The sequence below is a fragment of the Paralichthys olivaceus genome, chromosome 21 (assembly GCF_024713975.1).
Source record: "Paralichthys olivaceus isolate ysfri-2021 chromosome 21, ASM2471397v2, whole genome shotgun sequence".
NCBI lineage: Eukaryota > Metazoa > Chordata > Actinopteri > Pleuronectiformes > Paralichthyidae > Paralichthys > Paralichthys olivaceus.
The window spans coordinates 14629668-14652776 of NC_091113.1; the positions used below are offsets into that span (position 1 = coordinate 14629668).

Sequence of the window (23109 nt, forward strand, 5' to 3'; positions counted from 1 at the left end):
GTACTAAAGAAAACGAATCCCCTCTAAACTTCTCTGATGGCTTTATTGAAGTGTTTCAGGCCTAAAGAGGTCAAGTAATCCAATATTTCACTAAAAAGCAATAATCAGACAAAAGTAAATAATGAATAAATAATTCAGAGTTGAAGATTTCATTCTTTGTCTTATCTAATTCTGATATTGCCCAACACCTGACTGAGAACCAGTGCATTTAAACACTCAGCTCTTAAACTATACTGTACATAAAATCATAATAGTTGTAGTATAGTTATAGTAAAATTATTATTAAAAAAACAGTCCCAGCCTATCGGATCCTGACGGCTTAGGATCCTGGGTATTATGTAGCCCATTTCTGCTCATCCTCTACCATCACAACCCTGCTGTATGGGTCAGCGTATTGAGTTTGACTTTGATCTGGTATGTATGCTGATATAGTTTTACTGCTCATGTATAACTAGTGAAAGTAAATTTGAATGAATTCTTAGATCAAGAGGTCTCTCCAGAAGAGGGAGGTACGGTGATCTGCAGGATGCTGTTGGAAGAACCGGTTACTGTACTCAGGACATCTGCAAAGATATAGATGACTGCACACTTTTGCACCTTTAATGAAATGACGATGTTACATGATGGATACATGAAACTATTGCAGCGACAGTATTTCGAGGGAACGCAAAAGTAACCCTGTAAACAATCTTGCAGTGACCTGCTGGTGGCTCTGAATACTTGTGTCATTTAAAGATCAAACAATTTCAATGCTTTAAAATTAGGATCTAAATCCTTCTGTGTTAGTTTCCAAGCACATTTAATTAAAATGGATTTTCTCCTTTCAAATGTAATGAGGTATAAAATACAATATTTTCCTTTGCGATACAATGTAGTCAAAGTGTAATCAATCAAATCTGTGATGAACTCAGCAATGGAGCTGTTTGTGTCCATATAGTTTGTTTATTCCCCAAACACACACAGTATATATACAGTAATTACCATTATACATTGATTAGCATCAATTAACGTGATTGATCTTCTATCTCCTCTTTTTCAGGAGGTGTTTACACCTGAGGAAAAAACATTTTTTCTTGGCCTGGTCGATTAAGTTTGAGCTAAAAAACAAACAAATCCAGCCAGTGTCTATTTTTTTCTGAATTGTTAAGTGATTTATGGGCAGAATAAATGATGAGTGGAACCTATGGAATAAGAAATGAGGTTTGGGAAGCTGACGGCTTTTATTATCCTCACAGCCGAGCTCCAAAATCGCTCTGCAGAGTGAATAAGCTGCATGAGGCACATGAAGCATTAACTCCTGATACAAGGAAAAGTTGGATTGATAAACTAAATCTGCAGGTGCAGAGACTAAAAGTAGATATTGAACAACTGATTTATGTATTATTTCATAGCATATATATTTGTTTGTGTTTGATTTGAAACATGCTGAACTGAATCTGTAGTGCAGAGTATTATCTGTCCTGTAAATAACTCTGCTACGTGTTTATATGTCATGCCTCTCTGTCCCTGTCTGTGTCCAGATCGTAGCTTTGGGCTGGTGTTTCGGGGACAAGGCCTATCTGAGAAGCAGCTGGAACATTCTTGACGGGATGCTGGTGATGATTTCTGTCATCGACATCCTTGTGTCCCTCATCTCCAACTCGGGTACCAAGATCCTGGGCATGCTGAGAGTGCTGAGGCTGCTGAGGACCCTGCGGCCGCTACGGTAGGTGGCTCTCCCAGGGACGCCAAGATAAACAAGCAGCTAAATACACTTGGAGGACAAACCAGGCAGTAATTAAATTCTTAAAAACATTACGATTTGATTTAAACCATTCCTGTGAGTATCTAGGTGAGAATCTCTCCATTTATCAAACACTTTGGATGATAAAAGCTTTTCGGAGATGTGGGTTATATTTGTGTATGTGTGTATGTTTGTGTGTGTTTATTGGCATTTATTTTAGAGCCCATTTATGCTTGTGTTATTGTCCTCATGTACACAATTGCAGAGTCATGTTTATTTGAGCGGAAATGAAGCGGAAACCACCAATTTGGAGACTGTTTTTCTATTCCTATCTCTGTGTGTTTGTGTGTGTGTGTGTCTTCATGCTTGACTTGGCTCATGGTCACATGCTTGTTGTCTCATCTCGTGAAGGGGAGCTCTCCAGGCTTTGCCCTCTCTTGAATATTTATCACGTCTCTCAGAAAGTGCAGAAAAATTAAAAAGTAATTTTCTTTCCTGTGAATTTTACCCAAACACCACTCACCTTTTTTTAACCACTTTTTGCCTTTTTTACTTTCACCTTGGACATTAAAAAAAGATTTATTGTTTGGCGTCTACGCTTTGACCAAATCACTGTTGACAAAATATCACTGAACTCAGTACAGCAGGAAGTAGAGAGTAGTAATTTCTTAAACATACACAGAGACTAGGTCAACATCAAGCCACATGTATTTGTAGACTCCTGTTACTCTCTACATTTTCTTTAGCCAGAAAATGAGCCTTTCTTGGTATTTTAGTGTGCACGGGGTCATAGCTTTTCCAAAATGATTAATTTGTTTTTTTTAAAGATAGCATTCTAATTTAAACTCACAAGTTAAATGTGAATGTGACATTTAAAAATATACTTTCTGTCACTCAAGGGTTCTCTAGTTTGATCTGGTGCAACTGTGACAAACAGAACACTTGAGACTAGTACCTGATGCAGAGTCGTTCTGCTGTACGCCCATCCTAGCTAATCCCCACTGGCCAGCAGGGCTGAGGCTGTATTAATGTCGAGTGGGAAAGGTTTGTAAGTGAGATTAGAAAATGTGGAGCAATTACAGGAGGAAAATTAGAGTTAAGGGGAAATATTCTCGGGAGCAAAGGTCGGCCATTTTTCGGTGATGCCGTCAGTTTGAGCAAAGTGTAAAAATGGCAGAAGGAGAAATAGGATTAGGGAGGCTGTATGGAAGCAGGCAGAGAGTGAGTGAGGGAGAAACAGGAGACGACGGGGGAAAAAAAGGAAAGATGAAAGAACTGCATCTTGCAACTAGGCTTTTTCTTCCACAGAGGCTGTGGACGAGTAACAGGAAAGCAAAACTGTAAAATCATTTTTTACGGTCGTTATTAACTTTCAGTCCGAAAGGAGGAGCCCAGCGTTAAAGGCTGCAGCACATTAAGCTATTAGCTTGCTACTCTGGGCATACAGTATGTCCTCGTTATGGTGTACTGCTGCTGCTTAATACCCTGTAGGAGATAATTCAGTCGGGTCAACACAGGGTGGAATTACTGCTTTGCTTCCAACAAATATATCTTTGGGGACCACAGCACTTTTTGAGTCAGGCATGACTGTGCTTCTGCATAACCTAACAACACACACCTGATCTAACCATTAAGAGAAATGTTGGATCTGTTTTTTAATTCGCCAGTTTGAACTAAATGATGAACTGATGGAATCTTGTTGGTTAAAGGACACTGTTGTTGTTACCTCACAAAAGACATTTCTTACCTTGTGAATGTGACATCCCAAGGACACCTTTAGAGAATCCTTTCAAATTCTGTACAACTGTTCACTTGGACTCAAATATGAACTGGTTAGATTTTGGTGGTCATAGACTTGGGATGACCTCATGTTCTTGAGGAATATCAGGAATATCTATCGGACGTAAATTGCAGTGGTTCATCAGTCCAAGCATGTCTCAACGTCCCTGTAAACTAGCATCACTATCTTTGCTCTTTATCTTTTGTCCATTTCTCTTGGAAAGTGCAACAACCCACACCTACCTTTCTTTTCCTAACAGATCATCAAATGCTTGCGATGATCTGTAAGAGGTAGCTGTGTGTTCCCTTCACGTTACCTGTGACCTGACAGGCATACAGCCAGAAGGGACCACCCTGAAGGACACGTTATAGTCTGGCATAAGGCAGACACAGCAGTGTCATTCCAAAGCTTCTGTGTTAGTTCCAATATGAGCCTGTTGTCACCTCACTCTGAATGTGGTCGACTTGCGCTCGCTGGGTGTTAAATTAAATATGAGCCTGTCTGTGTTTTCCCCTCTGGCTGCTCAGTGCACGTGGGGTTCACACAGGCAGCATCGGAGCTGCTGGCGCTGACTTGGGAATAACAATCAATCAGCAGTCATTTATGTGCTCACAGGCTGAAATCCATGGCAGCTTGTCACTTAGTTAAGCAGGTTTTGAACAGTGTCTCCTGCAGTTTATGCAGTGTGACCATGTGAAGAGTTTGCACTGAGCTATTGTGTGTATTTTTGCAATGCTTGCAACACGAGTAGAGTGAGTGTTATTGCAACAAGCAGGTGACTTTGTATTCATGAACGTGTTTGTGTGGAGGTGTCCATTGCTCTTTCCTTCTCGATAAAGATATTAATGAAAGCACTAAATTGCACAAGGGAGTAGGGGGTGTTCAGGAGGGCACGATCGTTTTTGTGTTTGTGTGTAAATCTGTTGGGTGACAGAATGATGCATTGGCTTTGTTTAACAGGTCACACATACACACACACCTCTGCACCTCATTCATCAAGCCCACAACCTCGGCTGAGGTCCATCTTTAGAGTAGGCAGTAAAGTTAGCACCCTGTGTCGCTGCCCAGCACCACCTACGCCTCATTGACAAATCAGCTGCAACCTAGAGAGCCCACCCCAAGCCCTCCCCACCACCCATTGGTGCGTTCATTAAAAGTGCATGTCACACTCCCTGGACTCATTGCAAACAAACTGGTCTAAACTGTTTTGCGGTGTTTGTGAAGTTTTGGCTGGACAACAGGGGGTCGACCCCCCTGAAGTTGAGCCCCTGTTGTCTCATCCATCACTTGACGATGATGTATTTACCTTGAGGCCTCCACGTCAGCTTCTTTCTGTCTCTCACTAGTGTACACATTTTGTTTGACCCCCTGTAACCGTGACAGCACAGATTGACTCAGCACTTTCAGTGATTACTATTCTTTAAGATGTTGGGATCATGTTTGTGTGAAACCCTTACTTGTTGACCCACAGTTTATGTTTCATTCATTTAGTGATGACTATGAGAATATTGTGTGGTGAAGGTAGACAGGTGGAGAGGAAGGAGAAGTGTGTTTAGATCTAGACTACAAGGTGGATAGAAAAATAAGTTAAGATAAAAAAGCAGAGAAGCAGCTGCCTCATTTTTTATTCCCTATATATCCCCTCAACTCCCCATCCCTCCTCTCCTCCCTCTGCTCCCAATTCCTATCTCCCAGCATTGCTTAATTACTCCCAGTGTTTGCACTGTGGGAACATGCCTGCCACTTACTGCCCTACTTGTCGTTCTCTTTCCTTGGTGTGAGGTATTTGCTGGTGGAGGAGGGAGACGAGTGGTGCGTGTGTGAAGGTATGGTACACTGCAGCACACTCCTTCCCGCTTTGCATAGCACACAGAACAAGGACGCTCTGCGAAGTGCTGCGCAATTATGCTGAGGTGTAGATTAGAAGAAGCAAACACTTTTTCTCGCCCTAGCTCTCTTCATCCAGCTCCTCATCATCCTCCTTTCTGTATCATGGTCAAATAGACGTTACAAAAAGCAGCCTCACTGCTGTGTGTCCTTCACACACCGCATCATCAGAGTGTATTGACTCATAATAAAGAGACCCGTGTTTGTCAGAGTGGAACTAAAAAGGAGAACCTGATGTAAAGAGGTTGGCTCACAGTTTTCATATGCAAAGCAGAAATGTGGGGAAACATCTTCCTTGCAGGGTAAGTAAGTGGGTGAGCCTGGGGAAAATGTAAATGGTGTGAAGGACTGAGCCAGTTTAATGGCTTCTAAAACAAACTGCACTTGTTCTTTACCTTTTTTCATATCATGTTCTTTCTTCATAGTTTTGCCTTCACTTTTCACACTTTTGAATTATTGAGATGACCAGACCAGATGCCTGTGAGCTAGTTCAGGAAGTCAATTCGAGCTGCGCTGCTCCAATCATGTGACATACACTACGTGACATACCCCACTCTCCACAATCATCTATAATACACACCCACCCTATGAGGAGTTCTATTTAAGCAGAGAAAATGTCTCATCTCTCCCTTTGCTTGCCCCACTGTTGCATCAGTATTGTCAGTCAAATGTAATTACAAATATTAATCTTTAACAGTCACATAATTAGTTTACAGCGTAAAAACACATGTAAGTGTGTAGTAGTGTGTTTAAATACTAGTCTAACAAGCTGTATATCTATAGCTGTTCTGCATTATTGTATTGTTTTTAAGAGATATTTCAGACTATGCAGAAAACATTGGTACACTCTACTACAGAAATTACTTAAAAAATTTCAACCAGACTTATATCACCGACTTTGACAGCAAACATCATTGAATGCAAACATGTTCTCATACCCGTTTGTCAACTGCATCAATCACCAAAGCAAGTGGATGAAGCTATTGAACACTAGCACCATCCATAGCCCACCAGCAGCAGTGCATCACAACCTGCTTTTCAATCGTACAACAAGAGAGGCAGTGAGGTGCAGAGCAATGAGCTGTCGCCATGAGCTCGTTATTCTCTGATCAGGGATATTGATCTGTGGCCTTGGTCAGTCCTGCCTCCTTATTATCTCATGTCTTCTCTTAATGTGCTATTGACTCTTCCTTCGCTCAACTGTCTGCTCGGGGGAAAACACACAATGCAGACAAAGACAAATAGATAAAGGCAGAGCAGATTATCACCTCGACAGCCCCTTTGACTGTGTTGCTTTTTTTTTTTCTCTCTTTCAGGCTCTTTCGTGTGTCATCTTATCTGTCACCTCATATTGACTTTGTTGTATGCTGAATTTGTGTTTTGAGTGTGTGCTTGTGCCTGTACATGTGTGTTTTCTGTTTGAAAGCCTGAACAGATACGTATCCATTCATTGGTAGGTCTTATGTAGCATGTGTGTGTTTGCGTTTCTTCGCCAGCAAAGCTCAGCTGCAGTGCAATACAGTGCTAGGTGTCATGCTGGCACTAATTAAACATTCTCATCAGTCCATTGACTTAATTGGATGTGTCTGTTTCCTTGACTGCAGAAACGAAAGGAAGCAGAAAGAGGTGTGAAAGAGGGTGAGAGCGGGAGTGAAAGTGAAGTTAATTTGCCTGTGAGCCAGCAAGCGTTTTGGTTCTGAAATATGGACACATTGTACAATTGTGGTAAACAAAGGAAATCAAGAAAATAAAAAAGGAAAGTGTGTTGTGTTTTGTTCCAATCTTTATTCAAGAGAGTGGTCTTATTGATTTCACCTATGTTTGCTTATGCTTAGAGGAGCTCTGCTTGTGCTCAAACTACACTTATTTCTTGCTCTCCAGCTCTTCTCCTTGCGCTCATGCTTTGTCTGTGTGCATGAAACCTCTGCACTCTGATTTTTCTTGTTGGTGGAATTTCTCTTCTGTGCTTGGATTGTTTTGTGCATCAAGCTCCCCAACCAATTAAACTGGGCTGTAGTGTTGACAAATAAAATTGAGTGCAAGCCACAGTTTGAGCACAAGCAGTGCAGAGATAAGCATTAGCAGGTGCTATTTGAGCGCAAGTGCAGTGTTTTTAATAGGGGCATTACAAAAAAATGGATGTGTGCACATAGGGTGAGTGGCAGAGTGTTGAATACTGCAGGCGTCCAGCTCCATCTGGTCTGAACTATACTACTTTATAAGTGACCCTGCACAAACACAAGCACACATACACAGCACTAATATTTTATTATATGCTGTGTTCCAGAGTGATCAGCAGAGCCCCAGGGCTGAAGCTGGTGGTGGAGACTCTGATGTCGTCACTGAAGCCCATCGGCAACATTGTAGTCATCTGCTGCGCCTTCTTCATCATCTTTGGCATCTTGGGAGTACAGGTGAGAGGGTAGAGTGAGCAGTGGTCCTACAGCTGCAGTCCATACAACCCCGACACAGATGAATTATCCTCTCACCACGCTGTTGGACATGTACCATCCTGGCATCGCAAGCATTATGAAATCAGAGTTAATAAACCACATCATAACTCATGCCAGGACACTTATCTGGTCACAATTGAGATTTCATGGCTTTCAGCCCAACAAGCTCTGTCTCTGTGTCGCAGTTCAGGCTGCTGTGTCTCTGGTCCAAAGACTATCTGTCCAAGTTAAGTTTTTTTTCTTAAAGGGTCAACAATACCATGAAGCAACGATTGGAAGCTGTCACTTGTTGAAAAGTTGCCATAGACCTTTTCTTGTGTCCTTAACTTCTGCTGTCGAAAATGTTAAAAGTGTTGGCAAGACAAACCCGATCATTCATCTATTGATCCATCCATCCAACTTAAACTTTTTGAGGGTCGTGGGTGACAGGGCAGCTGGAGCAAATCCCAACTGACATTTGGCAAGAGTTCAGCATATTGCAGGGCCAACATACAGAATGTAAGCTTCACATTCACATCTATGGTCAATTAAGAGTCTCCAACCTAACCCCAATCTGCATTTCTTTGGACTGTGGGACAAAACTGAAGTACTCACAGAAAACCTACGCAGACATGAGGAGAACACACAAACACAAGGGCCCTGCTTAAAGTGAGACTCAATCCAGGAAACTTCTTGCTGTGAGGTGACAGTGCTTACCCCTGCACCACCATGCCACTCCCTGATTATTAAATTACCTATAAATGATTTGTGATATATTTTATGCAAAGTATCTTTTCCTATATTTTGTATTCTAGTTCACAGATATGCCGAGCAAATGCCCAAATCCTATGTTCTGGGCAAAAGGCTCCTTTCACTCCACTCATTATTGTTTTTTGATAAATCTCTGGTAGGCTAAGTTAAGTTGGGACTCCAATGCTCAAAAGCAACAGTAGACACCTGAAGCAATGAGGTCTTGTTGTGCTGAACCGAGGTAGGTGGTAGAGCATGGGGCTGGCAGAGGGACCTGGAAAATCGTTTTAAAAGAAGAGTCAGAAGAGGAAAGAAGAAAGAAAGTCAGACTGCACGAGGCAGGAAGAATGGAGGCAGCTGGGAATGATGAACTTGAAGCACAGGCAAACATGAGAGAAAAACAAAATGGAACTTGAGTTTCTCAGTAGCTTTGGCATCATGTTGGTTAAATGATCAATTTGGCGATGTCTGGAATGTAGAGCAGAGGTATATACTGTCTACTGCATGAACTGATCAGTTTATGAGTCACAGGGGTGCTGGTGAATTGGCAGCAGGAGGGAACTGATGCCATGCCCAGACAAACAGAGACAGAATCAAACTGGGGACAAATAAGGAACACATGAGAGGGAGAAAACATCAGAAACAGAAGGAATGGGAGAGTCACAGCTGGTGCCATGACAATCTTTACAAAGCTTTAGTGGTAAGGTACGGTGCCTAATTCAATATGTATACAGCTTGTATTCTAAAATAGAGGTTAACCAAAGATCCATTCATCTCTAAAAACTCCCTTCTCTTCAGCTGCAGTGAGGAAACTGTCTGGAGAACGAAGCCAGGCTGATTACCGTGACCAATAACTTTTGTAACAAATCGATATATCAGTATTAGATTCACGCCCTGTCCACACTTATGTGGATATTTTGCAAAACAAAGTCTTTCTCTGAAATTATCCTTGAACACTAATTCCAATATGTTAGACCACTTCTCCTGTGGAAGGATTACTAGAAAAAATTGCGATGACAAGTTAATTATAATGTCTGCAGGCATCTGGAAAAATAAAACATCTAAAGGTTGTTAATCTCAATAACAGTTTGGGAAAATGAACCTCAAAAAGCATAATGTAATTTTAAGAAAATGTTTAGGTACACTCTTGAATAAAGAGCATATTTATCGATTTTCTCTCTCTAGCTCTTCAAAGGGAAGTTCTTCTTTTGTCAAGGACTAGAACATCAAGTAAAGAACATCACCAACAAGTCAGACTGTATGCAGGCCAGCTACAAATGGGTCAGACACAAGTACAACTTTGACAACCTGGGACAGGTACGATCTCAGAAATCCTTTGAATGTTTATCAATAAATACAGAGAACATGATCTGATGAACTGCTTGAATGTGACATTTTTACAACCGTCATTGTAGGATCTACTTATTTCACCCGTTCTTCTCCCTTTCTTTTCTGTCTCAGGCCTTAATGTCTCTATTTGTTCTGGCATCAAAAGACGGCTGGGTAGACATTATGTATAATGGACTTGATGCTGTAGGAGTGGACAAACAGGTAAATCTGAACACTAGAACACTCATAAATGAGTCCAGGGCAGCTGTCATTGCAAATCATTTGGCTGTAGCTGAAGTAAATCAACTAAGTAATATCCAAGTTAGAATTCTGCACATATAACACTTCTGAATATCTATAAAATCCTCTGTTTCTGTGTATGTTTCAGCCAGAATTGAACTACAACCCATGGATGCTGCTTTATTTCATCTCTTTCCTGTTGATCGTGGCTTTCTTCGTGCTCAACATGTTCGTGGGCGTGGTGGTGGAGAACTTCCATAAGTGCCGGCGCCACCAGGAGGCCGAGGAGGCCAAGCTCAGGGAGGCGAAGAGACTGAAACGCAGGGAGAAAAAGAGACGGAGTAAGGAGAAGGAGCTGGCTGGTCGGTAGTCTTTCCACATCTTTCTGAGTCCTGCTTGATTTGAGCCTGAGCCTTTTTTTCTTTTGCTTTTTGATTTGGTTTGGCCGAATCTAAGAAAACGCAAATAGTGAGCTAGTACCACCTATGGTCGCTAGTCTGTGGTAGAACCCTCCCTTTTTCTTTCTTGGTTAGCAGTCCGGCTCGTTTTTGTTGCAGTCTGGTGGTCACCTACTTTTACTCTGCAGACTGCTGCAGACTTTGGAGGCTCTGCTTTAACTCCAGCTAAAAATTGATCAAGCTGGATGTTAAGAAAAGCTTCCACAACTGGTCAGTTTACAGAGCGAGGATAGCTGACCACTGGTGTTAGCCCTTTCCGCCCTTATCTTGCCTGGTCTTAGATGCCGTGCTTGGGATGGCCCCTAGGAGCATGCCCAGTGAGTGCTGACAGATGGGGCTTGCATGGTGTTGGGTAAACAGAGCTAGAGGGAGGGGGAGTTGTTGATCATTTTATCGCCCTGATCAAAAAGGAGATGACCCCCCTCCCTTCCTCTCTTCTGCATGTGGTTTAGTACAGCCGCAGGGGCAGGGATCGACCTAAATCTGGGGGAAGAAATGAGGAAGTCTTTCCCCTTAGTTTTCCTGTATTTAAGATCTCAGATCACTTAGGTTTAGGTTAGGTTTGTAGGAGTGAGAACTAATTCCCTGCCGGTTCCCCCTCCCCTTCGGCTGTATAGGAGTTGGTGGCAAACTGTTTGGTTTGGTTTTTATTCTTTCCACTGCCTCCTACACCCAAAAACACAACCGCTAGCATCTGCTAGCTTTAAATTTCCCGAGAATTCGGTAAACTATAAGTTATTTAGCCACTTATTCTAAAGGAGCAGTGGACTAGGTTTGAAAATCTTAAATTCTCCTTGATTTTCTTCTATATGATGATTTTATTCATTAACCGTAATGTTTCCGTCCAGGTCTTGAGAAAAACAGATGGAAATTGACCTTCTTTTTTCAGGAGTGGTCTGCCAAGGGTATATGACCAATTGAGAAACCCCCCTCAGACCCTTGCGCACTTTAACACATGTACACAAGAGGCGCTTCCCTTTTTTCTTGACATTACACAAGACCTTACAGTTCCTATTAAGTTCATTTCTCAGTTTTCCTTTTCGTCTTTGCTGAATTTTGGTTGGAGACCCTTGTATTCTTTTTTTGCCCAGCATACCTTTTTTGATACACATCGAAAAAAGGGGAATATGTCGGTCGATTAGCAAAATAGCAACACAAAAAGGTTGCTTTTAGAAAGAGACTGCTTACTGGTGTAACTCAATTGAATGTAGGGATGGTTGTGAGTGTCTGCTTTGGTTGGAGAGTCAATGGCTTCTTGATCGTTACAAAACAAAAAGTACAACTGGACTCAGAATCACTGGAAAGACAAAATGTAGGAACATAAAAACCAGCTTTATCTTTCATCGCTTCCTTCTGGCCTTACTCCATCCCTCTTTCCCTCTTTCTCTCTCTTTGACTCTCTCCTGTTTCTAAGTCTCCAGCTCTTCCTTCCGTGCTTTCTTCTGCTTCTTCCTGACTAACACAGTCTCATTCCTCTAGATTTATTGGTTCCGGGGGTGAGTTGGGCTCTTTCTGAAGGCACATTGAAAGGTACAGCGTTTCTAGCATGTTCTGTGTGTCCCCTTTGAACCCCCACCACCACCACCACTGACCACGACCACCCACCATGGTGGCTAGGGTTCTAAGTTCAATGGTCACGGGAGGTAGGGCCCCATCCTGCGTCCCCGCCCCCCTGCCTCTCTCCCATAAGCCCTCAGTCCACTGGACATGCTGTTACCTGTTTTCTCTGTCGTGGCTTTGTCTTTCACAGCTCTTCCACACTGTGCGCAATCCATCCACTGTCCAAAGCACTGCACCGCTGCTCTGTGACCACAGGAGAAGAAAACCTGTGGTCTAGTCAGGTTGGCAGGGAAACTGAGATTGAGATGCGGTGAGGCAGGGAAATGTACTGAGGGGCAACAAATAGGACTTCAAGGTAAAGGGTTCCTGATCGTCTTTTTTCCTCATAAAGCAAGGGAACTGTGTCCTATCAGAATTCTCACTATAGGTTGGGAACATGGTGATATTGCTGCAATGAAGAGGTGACGGTGCACAACATCCAGAAGAGTCGGATTATCGGACAGCTTGTAACAAGACTAAAGGCTTATGTACGCTCTCCATACAGTACATATGAAAAGAGATCTTTCTGTTGCAAACAATGTCACCGTCACTGCCCAGAGGCTTCCATGTGTCTTTTACGTTGATATGATTGTTAAGCATAACATCAAATTGATGCCTGCAATTGCTCACTAACTGTCCTACTGTGGGCTCACCTGACCTGTTGGCTACACTGTTCCCCATGCTTTCCAGTGGTATGGCTCCGTTTTGTCTATTCATGGAGCACAGAAATTAAATCAAGAACATTTTCATTTTCCCCATTGAGTTTGTGTGGACTTAAAAGCTTAATCTAAGACCACAGGGGTCAAAATATGTGAATTTAATCAAAGTGATGTCAATGTTATCAAACTCACACAGTGCAGGCTTCAGGTTTCTTACAAAGAGAGTTTCAATTGTTTCTTTGGTGGAAAACAATCTATTTCTAGTGCATGAGTGTGTATCAGTAGGATGCCTTTATTAAACGATGATCTAAAATAGAATCAAGACTCTTGCCAAACTGCATACATTACTGATTTTGTGCAGCGCACTGTGTACAAAGGTTAGAGCAGTACAAGTTGTTATTAAGTGAGAACACAGCAGGTCCGTTAACAGCAGTTGGCTCTTGTTGGGCAGAGAGGTCGTTTCAGAGCCGTCTGACAACTTCGCTGGTACACATGGGTGAGTTGTCGCAACCAGTTACCATGACAATCTGGTTAAGGTGTTGTTAATGGGTGGGAGCTGCTGCATAATGATGACCCTTTCACGGACTCCGCATTATGACAGTGTGTATATGTGTGTGCGCACTTTGTTTGTTCATGTATCACCGAGTGCAATATGTGTTAAATAGGGGCACATTTCTGAAAAGTAGACTTGCTGGAGTTTGTGTGTGTGTGTGTGTGTGTGTGTGTGTGTGTGTGTGTGTGTGTGTGTGTGTGTGTGTGTGTCAGGCAGCAGATGGCTGCAGAACAGGTTGTAAAATATGCAGGAGCAGCTCTCATCCACACATCCCTCCTCCTCTCAGCCTCGATGTCTGTCTGTGAGGGGAGCAGGACCCCTACACTCCTCTGTTGCTCCTTGTTGCATTTTTTTTCCTAAGGATATGGGGGCTTGCCGCATTCTGATATTTTTACCCAAAGACACAGAACTGTCAAGAGTGCAAAACACACACATATTATACAGCATCCTCACAGTTTGGTCCTTGTACCTTTGAGTTGCATGATCAGCAGAGAATAGTGGGTTTGTGTGTGGGTGTGAGGATTTATCGTCAGTTTGTACTGCACTGGAGGAGGATCGGAAGAGGAACAAAGGGAGGAGATGATGGAAGCGGCGCAGTAAGATTTTGACTAAAGATGGAAGGAGGAGGAGATTAGGTTTGGGGGGTTGGTACGGATGATAAAAATGCACATATGAAACACATACATTCACGAAGGTAATGGATTGAGGCCATACACTTGAGATTACTGTAAATCAAAAGAAATTGACAAGAGAAGCAACTTGCACTTAATTCCTGGACTTCATCATCGGCCCATCCGTCAAACGCGTTCTTCTGTGGCTCAAAAATGTCGCTACAAGAAAGCAGTATATATTTTTAAAATTGTATGATTAACTACAGATGTGTTATAAAAATAAATAATGACATCAAAAAATCACCAAAGTCAAGTCAGGTTCATCCTCTGTGGACCATGAATGTCTGTAAAATGACCAACATTACCTCCCTGAGAGTCGCACCACTTGTATGGGAAAAAATTCTTAATATCAAGAAGGAAAAACCCTTTATAATCTGCATGGGACTGGGGAAAAAATACGATTTTTCAGAGGTTGAACAACGTGGTGGTTATGGAGCCACATACAGAGGAACCCTCCCATATACAGAGGTAGACACTAAAACACTATGACGTTCATTGAGCTACACACTCTCACAGTCACTAATGCACTCATCCAGGGCGGTCTAGTTCCCCCCTCAGGGTCAGCATGAAGTGTCTCCTTGTTTGAGACGACTTGTTGTGTTGAGTCATGCATTCTGCCGGGAGAGTCAGCTGGTTGTGACAGACACATCAGATGAGGCTACAGTACAATGCACTTGATGTTATGCTGAGAATTGTAAATATAGTTTTATATTATTTTCACTCTGTTCCGCCCTCAGTCAGCTATCAGAGAGATGGCATGCTGGGTATTTTGACAGACAGTAGCATGTATCTGGGTAATGATGCTTGCACCGGTCTATAGGCTGCCGACTGCAGTATGCAGCAGTGGCAGTATCAGCAGCAACAGTTGAAGAAGTAAAATAAAATAACTTCTGCATCTGGAACCTTTACAGGCAGCATTTTAATAATTCATTACATACTTTGTCAATAACATAACTGAAGTAGCCACCTAATTATGGTAAAAATGGTACCCCATAATGTTTATGACTTTAGTGCTGCAACTAATTCTTTTCAGTATTGATTAATGTATCAGGTTTTTGTTATATTGAACCAGTTAAAGGTAGGGTTGGGTAAATGTGTTCTTAAAATTTTTTTTACGTTACTTGTTGAAATCCTCTCCCTCAGGACCCTCGTCAGAAGAATTTATATGCAAAGATAGGCTGCCAGGATAACTGAAAATAAGAGAGACCACAAGACACATGATACAACCACAGTATATGGACAAATGAATTAGGAAGAAGTAAAATCTTTATTCAAATTCTTAACTTGACTTATTGAAAAAAGTGATCACCCTATTGTGCCTTGGCTTTTTCATTATTAAATTGACTACAATCTTTGTCAAAACCTCAACCAAGTGCCTCAGGTTTCCCTCAACATAATTATATACAAGTTTAATTATTCTTTAGTAGCTGGAAGCAGGTTCTCTATTGCAGGAGGTTGGAAAACAAATGCTTTGTTGAATAAATGTTGTTTATGTTTCCCCACGTAGCTGGAATAGAACCATGGGACAGAGCAGAGCTTGTAATGATAAATATAAGAACAGTAGCACTGATACATGGTTTTTGTTGTACTGTTCAACACCACGGGCAATATTTTATTGATCTAAGCATGCAAGTGCATTTAGTGTGTGTCCAAATCCACTTTGGCTATAGTTCATTAAAGGTTAAAAGATATGTACTTAGTCTCTTAATAAATCGCGGGTGGGTTTTGCCAGGTCATCATGGACAGAGAGAATTTTTCATGGGGTGGCAATGGAAATTTAAAGGGTTTCGATGAAGAAATATATATATATACAATTTGTACGTATGTGTATCACATATAATAGTAACATTTGCTTGAGAACGCCCTCTAATGAAGATATTTTAACTGAAAACATTGTATTGTGGCACAAGTAAGACATGTGAGGGAGGTAAAGGTGGTATTATGAAATGGAATTGTGTCTTCAGATATTTATCTCTCAAAACACGCCTGTCAGCTAAGATGTGGCCATAAAGCAGAACAGCAGATCAACATGGGTGAAATCCATTGCATTATTATTATTTATTATGGTTTTGCACAAAATACTGTCTTTTGCATCAGAGCAACAGGGGTTGTAATCTATGGTATTAAGAAAGCAAGACTATCTGTAGAGGAAACAAGCCAATTTAAATACCTGTGTGATTTGTGATTGGTCAAGTAATTAGCAAATTTCATGCTGCTTAGTTTTGGGTGTAAGATGGCGCCCCATGACAGGGAGGGATAGTAAAAAAGGATGGAGAGGATTATGAGAAAGAGAGCCTAGAAAAGAGAAAGCAATCAACATGGGTGATGGTTCTGAAGTATGTGATCAGTGGGCAGAGCTCATGTAACCTAACGATTAATTTAAACATACAAAAACTACTAGATGTCTTATATAGTTAGTTGACTTGTGTATTTACATTATCCAAACTGTTTCAAACCCTGAGAAATCTCACAGTTTATTCAGGTTAACAGGATGTTTCATTTTGTTCATCTCTTAATCACATCATATCTGCTTCTACCGTGGCGTCCTCCATCTCTGCTATAACCTCCGGGGAAATCAACACATGAACTAACCAGTTAGCCAGTCAGCTGTTTTATCCCTCCACTGTTCGTATTGATCACGAGAAATCTAATACGATTATTCATCGCATTTTCATGTGAAACATGATTAAAACTTCAATACATTACCCCAATCGTGATTTACATATCAGGTAGATTTTCATCAGCAGTAGTACTCCCATGATCTCTCGCTGTTTCACAACAACATCAAAATAGGTATTTTGTTACTGTTTTGATTGAGAGACCCCTAGTGGTCAAAGGTACATATTGAATGATTAATTTCTGCATCCTTTGCTCTGGCTTTAAGTGTGTTATAGATTGTGTTTCTTTGTGTGCTTAGGGTAGGAGTTTGAATTGCCGGTTGTCTGTCTGCGCGTGTGTGTCTGTGGGCGCGCGTGCACTAGTGTTCCTTCCTCTGAGAGAGTTGTGTCTCTGCCATGTTAACAGATGGCCCTCGACTTTCCAGACAGGCTGAGCCGACCAACGCTGCAGCCCAAGCAGCTCTGGCTGGGTCAGCCCCCACATGAATTCACTCGATCATAACACTCTGTCATCACATCTCACCTCAAACAGTCACTTTATCGAGAGGTGCAAGTGCATGGACAAAATAATGATACACCTCGAACGCTGTGAACACAAACAAAAGAGGGTAACTGTATCTGGAATCCTTATATTTACATTTTACGTCTGTCACAACGTGTCTGTCGTTCCTGTGACTTTTCCATTTAGTCTCTGTTTGATTTAAGCTCTCATGATTTTTAAGTTTGTTTTGCTTTTCTCATTTTGTTATGTTCTTTTTCTCCCCCCAACACTGTCTGTGTTCTCTTGTTGCTTTGGAAAAGAGAGTGGATTTCCAGTGGTGCCAAACAAAATAGTAAGAACATGTCTTTTGTGCTTATTCATTTTCAAGTATGGTACAAACTGGGCCAGTAATTCTTGCAGCTTTCCTCCCACTCTGAGTCCAGCAACAGCTCTTCCCTGCTGTCCTTCCTCTCACGGCTTCTGTACATTACCCATAGCTGCCCACAGTCATTGACTGCAACTGAAGGTTCCCTGTAGAGGTTGTTTTTAATCAACAAACAAATGCATTTCTTTCCTCATAAAATATTTGAAAAGCTGATTATGGTAAGAATCAGATTCTAACTTTGTTGACATCCATGACATTGACTTTGCTCCACGTGTTGGAAAGTGACTACAACCAAATTTAGATCAGTTCAACAGTTCATGTGTGTTTTATTAGACTTGCACAAGATTCTAGCAAAACAGGCACTGGCTCTTGTTGCCTCATGGCACTGCTCAATGGCGGAGCTAGGATTTTTCTAAATCAGGGGCCATAATGGGGCCACAATTAGAGGGGCCACATCCATGCACAAGTTAGTAAGGTACACATTTAAGTCAATCCTTTTTTACATTTTGCTCTGAGCAAAGCCACACGTCATTGAATATATTTTGAAAATTGTTTCCTGATCAAGCACATTTAGTCCTTCAAAAAAAAGCGTAGAAAATAAAGATTCTTAGCAAACTGTTGTTTTCATTGTTAGTTTTGTTTCTTTGAAACCCCATGGTTTACAGTCATGTGTCTTCACATACAAGATATTTTCCATTAGGTGTTTTTACATTGATTTGGATTCTCTTTGCTGGTTAGATCGTTCTTACATTCAGGTGAAGGCGTCAAAGTTAAGACTTCACTGGTGATAGCTCGATCTGTTGCCTGCTTTTATAAAGTAAACTGCTCTCAATTCCAACAAGCATTTTATGTAACATACTTACAATGGGTTTGCAGGGAGGAATTATTCATCTCTGAAACACTTGTTTGAGTACATTTTCTTTGCAAGTGCGTTTTGACCCTTAATGCAGATGAGAAATATGTACATCGAATAAAGTGAAATAAGCAGATGTGGGATGTAAGTGTTAATGTACTTAAATACATTTTTCATGTATCTGTGCATTACTAAAGTAGATTTGTTTTTACCATACTACACTATTTTTAGCAAATATCTTTATTTTCTACCTCACTACATTTTTAAATTGTATTGTATTGCACGTTCACATCATTTTTGTATTTATTTAAAAGTAATACATAATTAGAGGAGAAATTATCAGAGCAGGATGGTAACTTTAAACCCCGCCTCCTGCAGGAGCAGCATCACTGGTGAAGAAACATCTATAATGGATTCAGAGGAGGCAGAGACTCGCCCATTAATTAATATGACAGTGCTAATGTTTTCAGTAGCGTCATCTGCAGCATTATTTATTAATATGACAGAATATGCAGTTAGCAGTTAATGGAGTTGTTGAACGTTGGATTATGGGACAGGCTGCTTCCTGCAAGTACTTTTATTTTTGATACTTTAAGTATATTAAAAAGCAAGTACTTACTTTTACTCGACTATAAAAGTAAATGACAGAACTTTTACTTTACTTCCTCCACCATTGGATTGAGGATTCATAGGTGTTTAAATCATGGCTTGGAAACAACATAATAAACCTGATTTAAGAGTAAAAACCCAAATCCCACTTCCTCATAAAAGACATACATTCACTCAGTTTTCTGATCTTTTCCACCAAAATACATGTAAATCTAAAGCTAAGCTGTCACACAATGGTCAGTCAGTTTTAGGTTTAAGAGGTTTCCTATGTTATGGTTTTCCATTATAAAGTTGAGCTTGCAACTGTGCAGATAAAAGAGTCAGCAGCTGACTTGACTGTTGTCTTCTCTGTGTAGATTCATAAATCCTCATCACCTTGTGCTGGGTAAACACAGATATTTCCTATGTTGCAGAGTTAATCTTTGTTGTCAGTACACGGCCAGGAGGCAACAACAAGACGAGGATAATAGGATCATCTTCTCACACGTCGTGGGTATGTGTGCAAAGCAGCCTGACAGTCCATGAATGGCTGTTCTTCATGTATTAGCACTTTCAGTGACAATCCCTGGCTGTATCTAGGTCAAAGCTAACGGAGATGAATCTAACGGAAGTTCCACATTGCCCCTCTTTCTTTCTTCTGTTCCTCTGTTGTACAGATGTAATTAATAACATCAGTCCTTCAGGGAGAGTGGGGGTGAGTTGGAGGGGAAGAATCTCAGAGGGGAGGGGGGATATAGGAGGAGGAAGTGCGGGAGACAGCGAGTGTCACAGTGGAAGTGTCGGAGGTGTAGCTCAGGGGTGTAAAAGTTTGATGCCACAAGGTGTAGGTAGCAGTGTTAAGTGATGTGTTAAAGGTGATGAATCTTTCATAAGTTTTGAGATTTTGCGCCGCTGTGTTACTGCAACTGCTTGGGGGTGTGCCAGTGGGTGTGTGTCGAGGTTTCCTGATGTTATGCACCTTACTTTCCACCCAGCAGCTGAAATCCTAAGTTGTGAAAGTAGAGTCAGACTTAACCACATGATGAATTAATGCAACTTCAACTTGTAAACTAGCTAATGAAGCTCATTTGCCTCCTGGAAACATTACATATATTAGTTCATCCATTATCTGGAGGCAGGAATGACTGATGATAGATATGTACTGAATAGGTGACAAAAGCCAGTGATGGATTGTTGATATTCCAGAGAAGGAAAATCAAAAGTAATATAATTAGTAAAAAGAAAACCTCATTTATTTCCGCACAAGACACTGTTGTAACATTAATAATTGCGTTAACTGCTGCGAGGGAACAAGCAGTAATTACTTAATTTGAGTGAATAGCTGTGAGTGATTGGTGGGAGGAAAAGCTGCCCTAACAACACTCACTATGAATGTTTCATGTTGGAAACTTTCTAGATGAATATTTCATCTAATGTCAAGACGGGAACAGCATGGAGCCGAATGGCAGACAGTCTCACACTGTACTGCTGCCCTGCTGCATTGAATGTAATGATGAGGTGGACTTTGAAATATTATTTTCTCCTCAGAAACAGAGATGTTCTCTATGCAGGGGTCCAGAAATAAAAGCTGCATCTTAACTGTTCTGTTAGTATGCATGTGTGCGATGTTCAAGAACAGGCATATGGTGCCGATTCCAAAGTCGCAAAAGAGCTGATGAGCTCTGCATGTTTGAGTGCAAGACATACACTCCACTGACAAGCAACAGAGGGGAGATGCATACTCTGTGCACACTGTATATACCCAACCAGGCCATGCAAACCTTATTTATGCTGTTATCATGCAGTTTCATCATGACATCTTCATGACAGTATTTATGCCATGACAGTGTCAAATCCAAGGTTGCACTGGAAGAAAAGTTGAACTCATAGAATTCACCCTCTGAGGCCACGAGAGTCGCATGTTAAAAAGTTAAGACTTCCATTGTAATATGTTAAGTGGTCGTGGACCGACAAGGCTGGTATTGCCATTCCTAGAGCCATGCCGCTAGCATAGCTCACATGATTGGTCCAAACTATCCAATAGATGGTAGTGTAAATGCTGCATGCTGTCAGTGAGATCTGACATCAGGTTTCAGTGACTTTCAGTGACTATGTCACTTATGCTCTTCCTTCACCAGGATTTCGTAGGTTTCCTCTTAAATAACTAGAACTATAGTCTAAATTGTGCCCAGCGTGTTGTCCTCTGTACTCAGTAGTTTAATATGTGCTACTGTCTGAGTGTTAAGGCTAAAAAACTAATAGAGTGAAACAGTCATCACGGTTGGTTTTAGCTACCTCATGTGCATTTTATGGTTGTATGGTGAATGGTTTTAGCTTAAACTGTAGAATGTTTAGAAAAGCTTGTTTCCAATTGGTCAAAATCCAAGTCATATGACTTGATAGTCAAAAGTCGTTGCAAGGAAGGCTGTGACATTGATATCATTGACTGTTAAACCACCCTTCATTTCACCTGTAGTGGCTCTGGGTATGAATATGGATTTAACAAAGGGAGAAGGGTTCAAAATACCAAGTCATTCTGCCGTTAAAAAAGCTTCCCATCGGTCTGTACCTCACCATCACTGTTATCCCTGTTACTCCGCCCTCCACTCACGCTGTCCAATCGCTTGCCTTCACCATTCAGTCCCCCATTTCAATTGGTCCATCCTGCTCAAGTATGACTCAGAAAGGTGTGTCAGTCTACCATGTGAACCAGCACAATGTGTGTGTGTCAATTAGTACAGTTGAGTGTGCGTGAGTCTTATCATGCCCAGTCATTTTGAATGATGTCATGTTTTCTTGTTTCTTTGTCTATTTTGTTTCCTTCTGGACTCCTCAAGGTGCTCTGCTGCTCCTCAATGTTATTTCCCAGTTTGATTAATTTCATTTTTTCTCTCTTATCTGTCTTTGATTTTTAAGGAAGGCAGCAGAGCATTCAGGGATTCCAGTAAACTACTATTTCGATTGTTTTAAAGTAACTGTTTATGTTGTCCCTTGTGTCTTTAGACTCTGTGTTTGCTGGATTTTAAAATTGGACGTCCAGTCCCTGACACTGAATGTTGACAGATTTCTTTTTCCCGGCAGACACTGAGTCTCAAGGTTTACTACTGAGCCATTCAGCATGAAGGACAGGGGCATAAAAGCAGCCGCTGCATCCAATCAAGCTGCTGCTTCCCAAATGTGTAAAAATATTAATCTTTCTCTCTGACGTTTTACTCCTTTCAATTCATGTCTTTTACCTCTAAAGTGCATTGTTGCTGCTTTTATAGCCCGTGCCCTGGTCTTCCTTTCACAACCATTCTTTTTTTTATCACCCAGGATGCAAACTTTAGTCTCTACATCTCATCTATAGCTTCACCTACATCAATCTGCACTTCATATCATAATATTCAGGACATATCACACAACCAGAGAGCCTTCAGGCATAATCAAAAGGAGATCCAGCAAAACAGCAGCCATTGCACCAGTGAACCAAAGCCATAGCAGTGTCTTGTGTTGTTTTGAGTAGCCAGTATACAACATCCTTTCCACTTCCCAACCTCCTGGACACCCCTCCACATTCAGGTCAGCTGTAGGTCCACCGTGTTCCAGACCCATACTCAACATGTGCGCTCACCCACACGGTCACAGTATACCCCATAGTGCTGTGCCGTGGTGTACTTACTCATCGGTCCCACAAGCCAAGGACCCTGATACTGTCTCTGTATTTCCCAACAAAGACCGCCTCGGAAATGTATGGAATATGTTTTTGAGTGTGGTCGCATCCAAAAGCAACTCCCAGACCAAATCCTCAACCTTTAGAGCTGAAAAGATGAGGAAGGTAGGGTTTCATGAAGGAAAAGGTGAGTACAGAATAGAAGGTAAAAGGAGGAGGAATGATGCTCTCGGGAGTTGTTATTGGACAGGGAATTCTTTAAGTCTTATTTTATGCCTTCTTTTTGTTTGTCAGACCGCAGGCAGATTTTCAGCAGGGGCTTTAGATCTCCTTACAGTCAGTGAAGTCATGCAGGAAACCTAACGCCCAATGTCCACAGGATGTGGCTGCTGCACTTTCCAGCTGAGCTACAGCTCTATCGCTGTGTCAGAGTCCTGTAGTAACCACAATT

At 41.5% G+C, this 23109-nt stretch overlaps 1 protein-coding gene across 21 annotated transcripts in view; it reads left to right on the forward strand.

Annotated features, from left to right (window-relative positions):
- cacna1g (calcium channel, voltage-dependent, T type, alpha 1G subunit) overlaps nt 1-23109 on the forward strand; it is a 219732-nt gene that overhangs the window by 171050 nt on the left and 25573 nt on the right. For 14 of the 21 annotated variants that reach the window (XM_069517470.1, XM_069517453.1, XM_069517454.1 and 11 more), the window contains 6 exons: nt 1521-1705; nt 7678-7804; nt 9758-9889; nt 10034-10123; nt 10290-10482; nt 12079-12129. In XM_069517470.1, coding sequence (XP_069373571.1) covers nt 1521-1705; nt 7678-7804; nt 9758-9889; nt 10034-10123; nt 10290-10482; nt 12079-12129 — 778 coding nt within the window. Of the gene's footprint in view, nt 1-1520; nt 1706-7677; nt 7805-9757; nt 9890-10033; nt 10124-10289; nt 10504-12078; nt 12130-23109 lie in introns of all 21 variants that reach the window. The other 7 variants (XM_069517455.1, XM_069517456.1, XM_069517464.1 and 4 more) reach the window with 2 other exon arrangements.